At 39.1% G+C, this 16,929-nt stretch overlaps 1 protein-coding gene across 1 annotated transcript in view; it reads right to left on the reverse strand.

Moving 5' to 3' along the window:
* LOC122992878 (titin-like) overlaps window positions 1-16,929 on the reverse strand; it is a 212,020-nt gene that overhangs the window by 122,185 nt on the left and 72,906 nt on the right. Inside the window, exons 50-72 of the mRNA XM_044366877.1 lie at window positions 16,684-16,893; window positions 15,592-15,669; window positions 15,477-15,503; window positions 15,008-15,064; window positions 14,854-14,898; window positions 13,888-13,947; window positions 13,542-13,610; window positions 13,021-13,092; window positions 12,709-12,786; window positions 11,917-12,150; window positions 11,442-11,525; window positions 11,162-11,251; window positions 10,890-10,979; window positions 6,696-6,785; window positions 6,390-6,494; window positions 6,075-6,176; window positions 5,782-5,874; window positions 5,459-5,566; window positions 5,136-5,225; window positions 4,807-4,869; window positions 4,534-4,623; window positions 3,777-3,812; window positions 942-992 (exon numbers count right to left, since the gene is read on the reverse strand). Of these exons, the coding sequence (XP_044222812.1) occupies window positions 942-992; window positions 3,777-3,812; window positions 4,534-4,623; window positions 4,807-4,869; window positions 5,136-5,225; window positions 5,459-5,566; window positions 5,782-5,874; window positions 6,075-6,176; window positions 6,390-6,494; window positions 6,696-6,785; window positions 10,890-10,979; window positions 11,162-11,251; window positions 11,442-11,525; window positions 11,917-12,150; window positions 12,709-12,786; window positions 13,021-13,092; window positions 13,542-13,610; window positions 13,888-13,947; window positions 14,854-14,898; window positions 15,008-15,064; window positions 15,477-15,503; window positions 15,592-15,669; window positions 16,684-16,893 (2,022 nt within the window). The remainder of the gene's footprint in view (window positions 1-941; window positions 993-3,776; window positions 3,813-4,533; window positions 4,624-4,806; window positions 4,870-5,135; window positions 5,226-5,458; window positions 5,567-5,781; window positions 5,875-6,074; window positions 6,177-6,389; window positions 6,495-6,695; window positions 6,786-10,889; window positions 10,980-11,161; window positions 11,252-11,441; window positions 11,526-11,916; window positions 12,151-12,708; window positions 12,787-13,020; window positions 13,093-13,541; window positions 13,611-13,887; window positions 13,948-14,853; window positions 14,899-15,007; window positions 15,065-15,476; window positions 15,504-15,591; window positions 15,670-16,683; window positions 16,894-16,929) is intronic.

Consider the following 16,929-nt stretch of genomic DNA (forward strand, 5'->3'; position numbering starts at 1 on the left):
CTGCGTTATTATGTGTTCTGTGACTGTTCAAATGTACGACAGCAGTAAAAAAAAAGGGCAAAGGCAATGCTCCTATTGGCTGTTGTGAGTGTAGTAACGTAAATCTGGTTCCACCAGTTGCATACCATCTGAAAAATGTCAATACAATACCCGATTTTCTGTGTCAGACAGCTCGATGTCTATATGTATATATATATATATATATATATATATATATATATATATATATATATATATATATATTATACAGACGGGTGACAAATGAAAGGAAAAACCAACATAAAGTGTCTTAGTAAGGTGTCGGACCATCACATGCCACCAGAACAGCGTCAGAGCTCCTTGTTATTGATTCTACAGTCCTTGAACTCTACTGGAGGGACGAACATCATTGTTCATAAACATCTTCCTCATGTGGTGTTGTGATGATGATGGTGCAGAGCGCTGTCTAACACGTCAGCTGGGTTGAGATCTGGTGACTGTGAAGGTCGTAACATATGATTCACATCATTTAATACTCATCAAACCATTCACTGTCATCCAGGAAGAGACCACTCCCATCAGGATAGACATGTTTCATCACAGGATAAAGCTGATCACTCACAAATACTTTGTATTGATTAGCAGTGACCCTTCCCTCTAAGGGGACAAGTGGACCCAAACCATGCCAGCAAAATGCCCCCCATAGCATAACAGAACCCCCGGACCCCTTCACTGTAGGGGTCCAGCATCCAGACCTGGATCAGTTTTTCCTTTAATTTGTCACCCGTCTGTATATATATATATATATATATATATATATATATATATATATATATATATAGCAAATAAAAATGCAGTGGCAAATTAAAAATTTGTTTAAAACAGTGACACTGCGCCGACATTATCCTGTATAAAGAGTAAAAGTTTTACACACGTGAGCTCTCATATTTGTGTATTCTCACCCCCAAGTCCTCTGCCTCTGCCTTTCGGTGCGTCTTCTCTGGGTTTTCCATCTGGACAAGAAACAATAAGATGTTGGTGTCTGTTGGTGTTAATATTCATCAGCAGAAACCAAGATAAAGATTTAAGCAGCACCAGCAGCAAACATGCTAAATCTTGTCCACATCGCATGAGTTTGAAGTACACACAGCACATGATGAAGAAGGTGAAGATGGAGTGAAGTCTTTGACAAATGGATGAATACTGGAATCAAAGATGATCAAAGGGGCAAACGTGGATGGTAGACGATGAAGAGAATAAAAGTTCTGGATAATGACATGAACACTCAACACTGAATGATGGAAATTGATGACATTGATGACACAGGACAGACATTATATGATGGGCCACATGAGGACATTACAATAGATGGATGTTGAATGTACAGATGGACAAACAGATGGATACATGAGCTCTAGATGAACGAATGAATCAAGTGATTAAAAACGGACGTGATGAGGATTAGATGAGTCATCTTAGATGGGATGAGGGCGCTCCAGAGGCATCAGTTGTGGAGTCTGTGGGACTTCGCCTCACCTCGTTTGCCACCAGGCATGCCTGGGGTCTCCAGTGCCCCATCCACCCCTTCACCTTCCCAGTCCTCTGTAGGAACCAGCTCCCAATCCTGGGCCTCCTCTTCCTCTGTGCCTTGCATTTCTCCTGCCTCCTCTTCGAACACCTTCTCCTCTGGTTGGGTGGGGACCTTCTTCATCTGCAGAGTTCCAGGAGAGACCTCCTTCACCAGTGGAACCCTCCCTTTGCCAGGTTTTTCTGGTTCTGAGGCCTCCTCTGGTGACGGCTTCTTGGGGACCTTTTTTAGAGATACAGCTTCAATAGAGTCTTTTGGTGAAACAGTTTTAGGAATGCTTTTCAGTTTTTCAGCACTTGGCTTCTTCTCAATGGGGACTTTTTCCAGCTCCTTTGATTTTGGTGATGGGGTCTTTTTCAGCTCAACCTTCTTGAGCTGCTCTATGGGTTTGAGGGCCTTCTTGTCTTCGACCTTGTCTTTACCCACTCTAGGCGAAGGAGTCTTTTTGAGTTCAACACCTTTCTTGAGGGCATCTCTTTGTTTTTGTGGGAGTTCTTTCTCAGCTTCTGTCTGTGGGATCACTTCTTCCCTTCTTGGTGGAGTGGGCTTCTTAGGTGGAACAGTTGTCTCCTCTTTCTCTTGAGGCCTCTCATCCTCTTTTTTAGGCATCGCAATCTTTTCAACTTCCTGCTGTTTTTCCTTAAGCCCCTTGGGAGTTTCATCTCTTGGAGTTTGACTTGGTACTTTTGTGTCCATAGGCTTCTTTTTCTCTTTCTCTGATGCTTTTTCTGACTTTTCTTCAGCTTCAGGGACCTTTGTGAAAGGCTTCAACACAATGGACTCCTCGTCTTTTTCTGGTGTGGAGATGATTTTAGGTTTTCCACGCAGCTTATCAGTTGCTGTAGGTTCCTCATCTTTGAGTACTTGATCAACCTCTTTCTTTTGTGGTATCTCCTTCTGGTCTTTGCTGGCATCAGGAGTTGTATCTGGACTTGGCACACGAACGTCTTCATCTTTTTTGTGTTTTATAGCAGCAGTGGGTTGATCTTTGTGTGGTGTCTCACCTCTCTTGAATGGAGTGCGCTCAGTATCGATCTTTGCTTCACTTTCTTTCTCTGCTTTTGGAGGCTCAGCTGCCTCAGGTTTCAGAGGTTTGTCAAATGGTTTCAGAGTCACAATTTCTTGCTCCTTTTCTTTCTTTGGCAATTTCTTTATTTTCTTTTTAGATAAATCTGGCTCAGGTTCCTCATGTTTTGGTGCTTTAGGGGTTCTTGTCCATTTCGTCTTTTCATCCTCTGCCTCCAGCTTCTCAGGTTCCTGTATGTGGCCCAGTTCAGATGCCTCTTCATCAGCAGTGAAGACACGTTCAGTTCTTCCAATTGTTAGTACCTCCCGATCCTCTCTACTGTGAAGCTCGTGAACTGTCAGTTCTGTATCATAATGCCTCATCACTTCAACTTTATGAGTTTTGACTTCTTTCTCAGGCTCTTTGGGCTTGGTTGGCACCTTCTTTAGTTTGATCTTTTGTGTTTCTTCTTCTGGTTTCCCAGATTTTTCAAATGGTTTTAGTTTAACTGACTCTTCTTGCTCATCTGCCTTTGGCAATTTAGTTATTTTCTTCTTATCTATACTTGGCGCTTTGGGTTCATCCTCTTTCTGTGGTTTTAAAGTTCTCATCCATCCTTCTTTCTCTGTTTTCTGGACAACTTTGACCCTTTCAATTTCCTCAAAATGGCCTAACTGAACTGTCTCTTCCTCTGCAGTGAAGACTCGTTCAGTTCTTCCGAGTGTTATTATCTCTCGATCGTCTCTGTCATGAAGTCCGTGAACCATGAGTTCTGAATCTTGATGCCTTGTCACTTCAGCTTTCTGAGTTATGATTTGTTTCTCGGGCTCTGGAGCTTTCACTGGAACCTTCTTCAACTTAATGACCTCTGGTTCTGGTTCCTTCTCTTTGAGTATTCTGGTAGATTTACTCTTCAGCTTAGGTGATTCAGGAATCTTACCCTTTTGTTTAAGAGGTGGCACTGTGGTTGAAGCAGTAAATACACCTTTTATAATATTCACATCCAAAAATACAGAATACTCAACATCTAATCTGACTGTTATACAACACAGGACTCAGACACCAATTAAACATGTAACAGAAAATAAGAGATAACTTCGAAAGTTATGAGAGTGTAACAAATAGAGCGTTTTTTAGAATATCTAAATTAGAAAAAAATATATTAAAATTGAAATTAAATAAAGTAGCTAATATTTGGTATACCTCTGGTTGGTCCAGGTGCTGTAACTGGTTCCTTGTCTGCAAGAGTTTGAATGAAAGCAGCATCAGCACACACAGTACAAACAGTGTTAGTAAAAAGTCAGCTTTGAAGAGAAAGAAAGTTAATTGTCCACAAGTTAAGGGAGTCTGGCATGCATTTGTTTTCAAATTTCAAGAATATTTTCCTATGAATGCAATGACTTTATCAGTGTTATATATTCCTTGTGCTGGTCATTGCATGTGTACCAACTTACAGTAAAGTAACACCAGGTGCACAAGAGATGTTTAAAAAAGCAGTTATAAGGTTATTTTGCCTCATTTGACAAATACCATTAATATGAAAAAGACATTACAGGACCAATGACACATTTGGGTAGCAAAGTGGATTTTAGTTTATACAAACAACAGACCAACAGATTTAGACAACGAGGGCATTTCTTAAATCAAAGCTCAGATTGCTTTGTACTAACATTGAAGGTGTTACATGAATAGTCTTTCTAGTCAGAAGGATCTAATAATTCACATAAACATTCACACACTGATGGCACAGCCATCAGGAGCAATTTGGGGTTCAGTATTTTGCCCAAGGACACTTCGACATGCGGACTGGAGGAGTCGGGAATCAAACCACTGATCTTCCGATTAGTGGACGACTCGTTCTGCCTCCTGAGCCAAAGCCGCCCACCACATAAGAAATGCTTCAAGGCAGGTGACAAACAGAAGACGACAACATGAACCAAAGTTACAGAAGAGACTTTACCTTCTGGTGGAGACATTTTCTGCGATACAGGAGACGGTTCAGCCTCTACGGCTGGTGGAGAGGGTGTCTTCTTCACTGGTGCAACTTGAGCTATAAGAATGCCAACTTGATTAAATCACTGGCCAAGATCTGGTCAACAAGGAAAAACTGACAAATACTTAAACAAAACAGACAAAATGAAAGATTTCAGACTGTTGTCAAGACCCAACAGATTTCTTCAAATCAGGACAAACAGGAAGTTAAACAACATGGATGACAAACAGTAGAAACTACCTGGAGTAGGAACAACTTTTTCTGCTGGAGGCTTTGGTGTTGGTGGAGATGGTTTCTTTTCCTCTGGAGGAGACCAAAGGTCATAGCCAAGAGAACAGAATACAAGAAACAACACAACACAACAACAAACCACAACAGACAGGGGACAGATGAAAATTAAAACTGATTAGAATGAAGAAAAGTGCACATGGATAAAACAGATAAGCAGAAGACAAAGAAATCTGAACCAGACAGCATGAAGGATTTCACAAAAAGGACAGTAACACAAATAGAAGACATGACCACAAGTTGTGTAAGTAGTAGTAGTAGAAGTAGAGTGTAAGAAGTACCTGCAGAAGGAGCCACTTTGGCTGCAGGAACAGGAGAAACTGAAGGCTTTGGTGCAGGTGCAGATGGTTTCTTCTCCTCTGGAGGAGTCACTTTGAAGTAAAAGATGCCAAGATCATGACCAAGACAACAGAATGGTCAATCAAGACAGACAGTTGCACTGAATAAATGCAAGTGAAGACTAGGGACATGTAGACAGCAAGTGAAAATACAATTGAGAAAAAGAAAATCAGTATGGATACCTTTGGACTAGTCATCAAACAAAACAAAACATAAAAACAAGACAGACATATAATTTATAACAGTTCACAAGTGAAGAAACTACCTGCAGGGGGAGCAACTTTCTCTGCAGGTGCAGGAGGAGGAGGAGGAGGAGGAGAAGGTGAAGGCTTTGGTGCAGGTGCAGATGGTTTCTTCTCCTCTGGAGGAGATACTAAGATGCCAAGATCACGACCAAGACAAGAATAAGCATGGTCAATACATAGTGAGTAACACAAATTGTTAAAAACATTGAGGACAGAAAGACACAGATAAGATGAAGCCAGAAGACAATAAAAGAAACAAACAGACACATGGTTGAAAAGAAAAACAATATGGCTGACTCTCGATAAGCCAGCAAAGACAAGGAAATACAAACTAACACACTACCTGCAAGAGGAGCAACTTTCTCTGCAGGAGGAGGAGGAGGAGGTGAAGGCTTTGGTGCAGGTGCAGATGGTTTCTTCTCCTCTGGAGGAGATACTAAGATGCCAAGATCATGACCAAGACAAAAATAAGCATGGTCAATACACACACAATGTTAAAAACATTGAGGACAGAAACCAGACAAGATGAAGCCAGAAGACAATAAAAGAAACAAACAGACACAGTTGAAAAGAAAAACAACATGGCTGACTCTTGATAAGCCAGCAAAGACAAGGAAATACAAACTGACAGACTACCTGCAAGAGGAGCAACTTTCTCTGCAGGTGCAGGAGGAGGAGGAGGAGGAGGAGAAGGCTTTGGTGCAGGTGCAGATGGTTTCTTCTCCTCTGGAGGAGATACTAAGATGCCAAGATCATGACCAAGACAAGAATAAGCATGGTCAATACATAGTGAGTAACACAAAATGTTAAAAACATTGAGGACAGAAACCAGACAAGATGAAGCCAGAAGACAATAAAAAGAAACAAACAGACACATGGTTGAAAAGAAAAACAACATGGCTGACTCTCGATAAGCCAGCAAAGACAAGGAAATACAAACTAACAGACTACCTGCAAGAGGAACAACTTTCTCTGCAGGAGGAGGAGGAGGAGGAGGAGGAGGAGGTGAAGGCTTTGGTGCAGGTGCAGATGGTTTCTTCTCCTCTGGAGGAGATACTAAGATGCCAAGATCATGACCAAGACAAGAATAAGCATGGTCAATACACACACAATGTTAAAAACGTTGAGGACAGAAACCAGACAAGATGAAGCCAGAAGACAATAAAAAGAAACAAACACACACAGTTGAAAAGATAAACAACATGGCTGTCTCTTGACAAGCCAGCAAAGACAAGGAAATACAAACTGACAGACTACCTGCAAGAGGAACAACTTTCTGTGCAGGAGGAGGAGGAGGTGAAGGCTTTGGTGCAGGTGCAGATGGTTTCTTCTCCTCTGGAGGAGATACTAAGATGCCAAGATCACGACCAAGACAAGAATAAGCATGGTCAATACACACACAATGTTAAAAACATTGAGGACAGAAACCAGACAAGATGAAGCCAGAAGACAATAAAAGAAACAAACACACACAGTTGAAAAGAAAAATAACATGGCTGACTCTCGATAAGCCAGCAAAGACAAGGAAATACAAACTGACAGACTACCTGCAAGAGGAACAACTTTCTCTGCAGGAGGAGGAGGAGGTGAAGGCTTTGGTGCAGGTGCAGATGGTTTCTTCTCCTCTGGAGGAGGTACTTTGGGAATACAAGATGCCAAGATCATGACCAAGACAACAGCAAGATTAGACAAGACTTACTAATGACAAAAGATAGTTTGGACAAGAATGAATCCCAACTAACGACAGACCAAAAACAAGTAAAAGAAATGACAGGAATGACCAGGAATGGAAGAGGTTAATCTGATGAAGGAAAGAATGAAAGAAATAACTTATCAATGGAAGATATTAGTAGGCCAAGAGAGGTTCCTTAGTACAATAGACAATTGACAAACACAGCTTACCATATCGTTGGGAAGGTTAGTACAAAAAGACCATGTTTGAAGATGTGTGAGTATATTAAGTGTGAGATTTTAAATCTCTTTTAAGAGGGGTTGATCTTATAGCGATCATGAGCCTGAGTGGCTAAGATACAAAAGAATACCTTTCAGAAGAGTTTGCTGTTCAATCCTCTGTGTTCCCTTTTTTGTCTTCTTGTCATCTCTTGTCGGTGGACGTTTAGTTGTATCAGTTCTCACTTCCTCAAAAGAATCAACCTCAACAGGGGCAACTTCTTTTTGTGCAGAAGAGGAAGGGATAGTTCCTTCTTCAGGGGGGACAGGTTTTTTCGGTGGTGTAACTTGAGATTTTTTAGTTGGAGCAACCTCTTCTTCAGTTATAGCTTTCTTGGGTAGAGTCACTTCTCCAGGAGGAAAGTCGTCTGCAGGGGCAAAGTCTTCTATAGGAGGAACATCTGCCTTGGAAAGTGCAAGAGTGGTTTCTTTCTTTGTAGGCACAACACTTTCCTTTGGTGGTCTGCATACTGTTTTCTCAGGCAAAGGAACTGAAGCTTGAACCGGAGATGACACTTCCTTTTCAAATGCAGCAAATTCTTCCTCAGGAGGCATTTCTTCCAGCACATGAGTTGGTTTCACTAGAGGTTCAATGATATCAAGAGGCACTTTTCCAGCAGCTTTGGGAGATTTCTTAATTTCTTCCCTTGAAGACTCCATCTTTTTAGGTGGTATTACTCCTTTCTTGTGAAGAATGTCTGTCTTGGAATGAGAAACAGCAGTTTTGGGTAAGTCTTGTTCAGGTGGGGGTGAAACAATTTCTTGAGGGGGAGACATGGACCTTTGAGATGTAAACTCTTTCACAGAGTCAGCTTCTTTCAAAAGAGTGACTTCTTTAGGTACACCAGGTTTCTTTGGGACAGTGACTTCTTGATGTGTAGCAGTGATTTTAGGTTTGATGAAATCCTTCATTGGACTGGAAGATTCTTCATATGGAACAATATCTTCAGCACACATTGGCACTTGTGTTTCAAAAACATCTTTCTGCTCAGTATAAGTTGAAGAGACACCAGCTTCTTTGTGTTTCCTTTCTTGCAACATTTTCTTGTAGGTCAGTACCTCTTCTTCAGGTGAGACTCCAGTCTCAAGAGGAGAAAGTTTTTTCTTCATTAGGTTAGTCTTTTCAGGTGGAGGTGTGATGTCTCTTGTTGATGGAAGACAGGAGGCTTCTTTCAGAAGTGGAATGACAGGCCTTAGAGATGATGATTCTTCTGTCTGGTGCACAACTTTCTCTTCTTGAACAAGAAGTTTAATGTCCTCCAGTTTTTCAGCCTCACATTCTGTGTACGCTGACTCAGAGTCCTCAAGTGACTCAGCATCTTCAACCTCCTGATCTTCACTATCCCATGTAGGAACCTCCTCCTCTTCCTTCGCAAGAACCATTTGTTGTCTCATCCCCCTTTTCAAAGTGGTTTCCTCTCTTGCACTTGACTCCCAGAGTTCAACTACTCTTTCTGTCCTGACTTTCTCTTGCCTATGTCCGTCTGCTTCTGCCATGAAGATCCTTTCTCCATGACTCTTCTTCAGAGAAGACTCCTTTCTGTCTTCAACCACTACTGTTTCCATTAGCTCAGTCTTCAGGGGAACTGGAGCCATTTTTAAGATATCACCCAAGATTCAAGATTTGCACCATGGAGCGGTGTCCAAGAGGAAAACGTCAACACACAAAGACAACATATAGACACAGACATTAGTGTAGCATGTGCTCTAACGTGATCCTCATATTACAACTAAATTGTATGTTTTTAGATTCACTACCTTTATGTTGTGGGGTATCTTTAGACTTTGACTGGACTTCTACTTTCCCAGGACTATCCTGACCTGGTTGATAAATGCACAGTACAGTAAATAAATGCACCCAGTCAAACTGAAACCAAACCAAAAACATTTGTGCTGAATTTCTAAAAGTGTCTAAGAAACCATTGTCAGTTATGGCATACCTTTGATAGGTGTACTTGGCTCCAGCTTTGGTTTAGCTAGTGCTGCTGTTTCCTGTGGTACCTCCCTCTGTTTTACTGTTTTGATAATTGATATGATGTAGCAAACAGTAAACAAACATGAAAGCACAGACATCAAGACAAAACCTTTAAAGAATTAGTTTAAGATATCTCAGAATAAAAAAACATAAATAGTGAGTTAAAAGATCAAGATGAGTAAGGATTAGTTATAAGATGCTCAAACTTGTCATATTTGAAGACATATCTACCTTGTACTTGAGGCTTTTTAGCCTGAAGAATTTGTTTTGGTCTTTCCAAATCTTGTGGCGGTGTTGGTGCTCGGCGGTCTGGCACTGGTTTTTCTGTTACTAATTTTGGAGTCTCTGGACCCTTCTCCAGTTCTTCTGGTGGTTCTATAACCATTTTGTGTGCTGCTGGAGCTTTCTTTGGTTCTTCTGGAGCCTTCTTTGGTGGTTCAGAAACTCTCTTTCTTTCTTCCAGGACCACCATAGGTTCTTCTGGAACCTTTGGTGTTTCTGGAGCCTTCTTTGAGTCAGGAACCTTCTGTGGATCTTCTTGAATCTTCTTTGGTGCCTCTGGAGCCTTCTTTGTTTCTTCCACAACCTTTTTGCGTTCTTCTGGTACTTTCTTTGGTGCTCCAGGAACCCTCTGTGTTTGTTCCAGTACTTTCTTGGGTTCTTCTGGAATCATCTTTGGTGTTTCTTGAGCCTTCTTCAGTTCTTCTGGAACCTTCTTTGGTGCTTCAGGAACCCTCTGTGTTTGTTCCAGTACTTTCTTGGGTTCTTCTGGAATCATCTTTGGTGTTTCTTGAGCCTTCTTCAGTTCTTCTGGAACCTTCTTTGGTGCTTCAGGAACCCTCTGTGTTTGTTCCAGTACTTTCTTGGGTTCTTCTGGAATCATCTTTGGTGTTTCTTGAGCCTTCTTCAGTTCTTCTGGAACCTTCTTTGGTGCTTCAGGAACCCTCTGTGTTTGTTCCAGTACTTTCTTGGGTTCTTCTGGAATCATCTTTGGTGTTTCTTGAGCTCTCTTTTGTTCCTCTGGAACTTTCTCTGGTTCAGGAACACCCTGTGTTTGTTCCAGTACTTTCTTGGTTTCTTCTGGCACCTTCTTTAGTGCTACAGGAATCCTCTTAGTTTCTTCCACAACCTTTTTTGGTCTTTCTTGAACCTTCTTTGGTTCTGGTGGTTCTGATCCAGGAGCGTACATTGGTGCATCTGGCTTAGTCTTATAAGCCAGCAGATGTGGTTTTCCTGGGGGTTCAGTGACAGCTCCAGATGGTCTTGGTTCTGGGACAACTTAGAAGAACATTCATTTATAAGATGACTATCTTGCTAATCATATTTTTGAAAGAGAAACCCAAATGTGCAAATCACACTCTAACGAGTGCTAAGCACATTCAAAGATAATCAAAGAAGGTGTTTTGGAAATATTACTTTCCATACTTCAAAGTCAGGAATTGATAATACTTATAACATGAGACACAACACAAACATAAAACAGAACAGCACAATAAAGGAACCTATTATGAGCATCTTTGCAGTACCTTTAGTCGGAACAGCTTCAGCCTTGGGTGGAGTAACCTTTGGTGCAGAGGGTTGAAACACTGGTTCCTCTGGTCTGGGTACATCTTGCACTTAAGAGAACATTATATACTGTTTTAACCTACAGGTAATGTGTAAAGCTTACAAGGAATCAAAGATTACACTCTTAACGAGTGCCTGCCAATGAAAAATATCTTAATTTCTTCAAAGTCCGAAAAAAGATACGAAAGGAATCTAGAAGAACTAAAAGATATCAAAGGTCAGTGATCAATACCTTCAGTTGGAAGACATTCAGTTGTGGAGGGAGTAACCTTGGCTGCAGTTGGCTGAACCACAGATTCATCTGGCTTTGGTGGTTCTGGTGCTTTAAAAGACATATGTGTTCAGTAACCACTAAGGCTTAAACATTACAGTGCACTCTAACGAGTGTTTAGCACAAAGATAACTGCGAAAACACATGATCTGAGAAGATTAAACACACAACATAAACACACAAGTTTGTATTGCAGCGAACCAATCACATGACAATAGATATCAAAGAGTCTTTCCGATACCTTTTGTATCTTCACTCTTTGGTGGAGTAATCTTGGCAGCAATTGGCTGAACTACGGCTTCCTCTGGTTTTGTTACAGTTGGCACTTTGAAGAACATTGAAAGTTTTCCATTTTCATTCTATTCAACTACATTTATTTTTTATCCTAAGGTTATTCTAGGAGCAAGTTGTAAGCTTCACTATCAATACATTACAGCTATGACATTAATTTCTAGAGTTAGTTTCTAGAGGGATTATATTGAAAGCTGTATCCAAAAACTGTTATAGATATGCTGTCAACTCCAAATATATTAGATGTTAATTTAAAATTAAGCTCAAGAGGTTAGCAGTGAAGAACATTTAAGATTTACACAAACACATAAAGAGTTTTACACATAGATCACAGCAGCATGAAACAGAACAACAAGAAGGATGTACTGTCCAGTACAATCTCTTTCCAGTTGAACAGTAGTAAAGCAAAGCTTTTACTACTTTACCTCTTGCTTTAGGAGCTTCTGGTATTTTCTTGGCCGCTTCAACTTTTGGTGCTTCAGGTTCAGGCTTAATTTTGGCCACTTTTGGCTCGGGCGGTGCCACTTTAGGAGGCACTTCAGGCTCTGGAATCACTTTCGGCTCTGTTGTTGGCTTAGGTTGATAAGGTTCAGGAGTGACCTTTCCGGGAACGGTCACTATCTCTGGTTCAGGTTCTGGTTTGGTGTATATTGTTGGTTCTTCAAAGTTAACAGAAAAATATTACTGTGAGTCGACAAAGAGCACACAGCTTTAAGAATTTGGGGCTAAAAGAAGGAACACAAAACTGATGAAACATACAGACATATACTGGATATAACAAACAAACTGACAGATAACCAAGAACACAATGCTCTCTACGCACTGTAAACAGAAGAGAACAGACTCACTTTAGACAACATTAAGTTACACGCAGCAGCCAAGAGAAAATCTTAGCGTGAGGTACCTCTTGAGAATTTTATATGACAAAGATATTAAAGATCCTGATGATACTGTAGTAAAAAAAAGTGAAATTTTACATCTACTCTCACTTTGTTGAGTTAAGTAAAATAATAAATTCTAAATGTATGCATTATTTCTCAAGAATTAATGTAAGATGATAAAGAAAAATGAAAGATTTAAGTCAATGGTTTTACCTCAAATTACTTTGTTTTCATGTAAAGAATTAAGAATATGAGCCAATAAAGACTCTAAGACAACAAACAGAAAATAATCAATCACAAACACAATGCACATCAGTGCATGATTATTAACATTACCTTTTGGGGCTGGAGGTTCCTCTTGCTGAGGTGGAGCAGTGACCGTTACCTTGGGCTCCGGCTTCTTTGCTTCAGGTACTTTAAAATATTATCATTGAATTCAGTTTTCTGACCATAACAAATGCTAATATCAAGCATTTTCTTATTAAGTCTTTAAGAGATACACAAATAAACAAAGAAAAGAACACACAATGTGACCAAGCAAGAAAGATTTAAAAGGTGAATGAGTCCAACGAGACAAGACAAGGTACATACATACGAAGGAATTACATACATTAAGTGATCAAAATAAGAACAGGTATTTGCAGATACCTTTGACTGGAGCCGAAGGTGGAGCTGCAGTCTCAGAGGGTTTCTCCTCTGGTCTCATGTAACCCTCAGGAACTTGAAAGATCAAGAAAGTTCACATTAAAACTATGACCGCCAAGTTCTAGTTTCTACTCTACTTTCTGCCATCTACTGTACAGAGAGCTCTAGTCAGGGTTAAAAAGAAGCTAAAGGGGGTAAGTTGGGGTAAGGTGGGGTTACTAAAGAGTAAAAACATGGAACACACAACATGAATAAGAGTAAAACATGAAATCAGGAGACAGACGGGACCAAAAGAGGATCTATGACAAAAACAGTTCAAGTGCACAAACATCAAAGTACAACTTTGGTGAGAGAAAGGTTTCTAAGCAGCAGCTGGTGTTTGAAGCATTTAACGTGTAAACCAAGTGGACGGATAAACATGCTGGCTAGCAGATTGGCGGTTCAGACAAATGGGCTTGTTACATTACAGCCATAAGCTCTGATGAAAAGCCAGGAGCCTGTTTGGTTTTTTAAAGCAATTATACCTTCAGGGACTTCTTCTCTAATCTCAACATGAGTCCTCTCAACAATTCCTTCAACAGGTTTTTTCGCTTCTGGTGAAGAAGAAAAGAAAAATAAATGACTCTGACATGTAGGATGATGAGCAAATTCAGTGGCAGGTCTTTAAAGATCTAAAGTTAATGAGGAGGAAATGAAGGGGGTTTACTGCGGATAAACAACCACAGACAGTGGTCAATGACATCTTTTGAATAAGACAATACGTAGACGTACAGAGGACAAAAAGATGTTTAAAGACGCAGACAGACAGAGTGATGAGAGTTTTTGTATTAATAAAGGATGTTATCGTATAAAACAGAATAATGTTGATACCTGTGACGGAGGAGTACCGAACAGAAACTGTCTCTTCTTGAACTGTCAGACTCTCAAAAGCTGGACCATTAAAGGATAATCAACAGTTAGAGACATCTGAGGTCAGATATTTCATTTCTGAATCATTTAGGTTTAAGAGGATTATATGAAACAATCATTTTATTTCTGGGATTAATCTCAAACATCTATGATGAAAGTATTGAATATATATTTCAAACATTAATCTCAGAATATTTCATTTAAATTCAGGAAATTGTTTCATTAAAGGTCAGAAACAAAAATTTGAACTTTTATTTCAAACTTTAATTTTAAATTTAGATTTTAATCTCAGATTTCTGCCTTCAATTAATTCAAAATTTAGATTAATTAATTATTTAATCTGAATAATTGAATTTAAGACCTTCAGTCACACAATTCCCTGAATTTAAATTAAAATTCAGACTAGAGATTATTCTCAGAATTCAGAATTTGATTGAAACGTTCTGATTTTCTGATTTCTATCTACTGTAGGATTTTTAAATTCTTATTATGACCTTCAATTTATAACTCTGAGATTAATTTCAAAATTTAACTTGATTGTTTTAATCCTCTTTGATACATTTGTTACAGTTTAGTGACATTTTAAATATATTTATAGCAGTTAAATTATTTATTACTGATTATTATCAAGATATGTTGAGGTGGCATTTGAGTAATTAGGAGGAGTGATTGAATTAATATTTATTGAGTTCAAAGTGATCACACGGTTATTTAGGATGGAAGATAAAGGATGATGATGATGATGATGATGATGGTGGTGGTGGTGGTGGTGGTTAAATTTTAGGGTGGATGTGAATTGTTAAATGTTTCACGTTGATGGATAAAATGCAGAAACTCAGTGATTCACGCAAAATGTAGAAATTAACAGTTGCAAGACACCAGTTAGTACTAATTTTTAGATTTTAACATTTCACAAAATGTTTGTACCTTCCACTTCTGTTCTCTCTTCATAGTGATAAAATTCTGATGAATCTTTTGGTAGAAACGTGGCAGAAAAATACATTTATGAATAGCACAGTCCGAGTGAAGTTATAGTTAAGATTATTATTGTTACGTCTGGTAGAAACTGTCTCAGACTCACCTCTCGAGATAACCATGGAAGCTGTTTCTGGCACCTGAACTGATGTGTCAGGAACATCTAAAGATTTAGCCACACATACAATTTCAATTAATATTGAAATCACTAGAAATATTAAAATAAACGTGTTTTGACAGTTAAACGTCTCATTTCTTATAATAGTTATAATAATGTTTTGCTAAAAAAACTCATGTTTTATTTGTTCATTTGTGAGTTTTTCTTGTATTTTAATGTAACAACACTGAGAGTCTAAAGCCCTAAGAGCAAAACCAAGTGTTGAACAGAAGCATGACTGTGACTTTGAGTAAACTGATTTTTTTTTTCTTTAATTTTGAACCTACAGTCCACCTTGAAATTTTGATGTTTTTTACAGGACTGCAGTAATGAACACTCAACACTTGGTCTGACCTGAAGACATGTTCAGTTTTTCTGTCATTAATTTGTTGTGTTATTGCTTTTTTAAAATACTCACCCTGAGGAACCCTTCCTAACCCAATTTCTGTGAAAGGACAAGGTACAAAATGTTATTATAACTGCTGGCTGACATTAACTGGAGCAACTTTAGCTGTCTGATGAAACGTACAGACCTTTGCCTGAAAGGTAAAGCTCAGCTGTGCTTCGAGCTTCTCCCATCGGCTCCAGGCGAGCGATCACTGAGTAAACGCCTGACGGGGTGAAGACATCACAATGATGTTTACGATATTATAAAAATGTTTCGACGATGTTCATTTTTGAAGACACTTAACTAAAAATCCTTTGTAGAATTAAAATCATGGTTCAGTCACACCAGAAAGTGGCAAAAGGGAAATTCATTGTAGCTGGCAAGCTAAAAGCTAACACGCTATAGTTGGGAACATGTTAGCTCCAGTTGTACTGGGGGAATAATTGCTGCTGACATTTTGTTCTCAGAATAGTTTCTATTCAATAAAGAGACACTAAAAAGGGTAAAAAGCTCTTTGAACTAACAAGCTTGCTAAATGTCAATTAGAGAGCTTGTTAGCTTTGTTGCTATCAGGACAATAAGTTGATACAGTCTGTTGAAAAGATATACCAACAATAATTCACAAGGATTTACGTAATTCCCACCAGAAATGATGTGATTCTGCCTTTATAAATGCTGGTGTGACCGGCCCTTTACTCAGTTAGATATGTCATCATTTAAGGATGCACAATGAAAAAGAAAACTAAGAAATCTACTTTTTCACCTTTTTTTCCTTTATTTTTTGTTATTTTTTGTTACCATGCTGCACATTAGCAAATTAAAAGTTGTTAAATGTCAAAAAGTTTTTTAGGACTACCTGATGTTTGTTGTGTTACTGTTTAGCACAACTACATCCATCTTGCTGGTATGTCTTTAAAACACACCGCACCAGTGTAACATTCAGCTTTGGGCTCTAAATACTACTATTCTACTCTAAAACTGTGATATTCAATCAAATAATTATAATTTATTCTAGTTTTTAGTATTGTGCAGCCCTAAAATTCTTTTCCAGAAGTTTAACCTCTCAAATATAACATAACAAAGCAGATTGAGATGATTTAATTCCATTCTCTATCCATTGTTAAATTTTGGAAATTAATAATATTGATAGTTTTGGAGAAAGAACAACTGATGTCAGTTCAAAATATCTTTCTAGAGGAAAATATGGTTCCTTTTTTTTTTTTTTTTTTTAACAAACCTTCGTCCTCTGCAGTTACGTTGCGGATCGTCATAAAATGCCGTCGGCCTTCGGTCCTGAAGTTATATTTTGGGCTCTCTCTAAGCTCCCATGAGTCTTTGTACCATGTGACGGTGGCATTGTCGAAGGACAACTCGCACTCGAAGGTGGCAGAGGAGCGTTCATTGACCTCGATGCTTCGGATGCGTTTAGTGAACTGAATTTGGTCAGCTAAAACCAGATAATCAGAGTTAACTTAAAGTATCA

This window comes from Thunnus albacares, chromosome 11, assembly GCF_914725855.1.
Source record: "Thunnus albacares chromosome 11, fThuAlb1.1, whole genome shotgun sequence".
Taxonomy (NCBI): Eukaryota; Metazoa; Chordata; class Actinopteri; order Scombriformes; family Scombridae; genus Thunnus; species Thunnus albacares.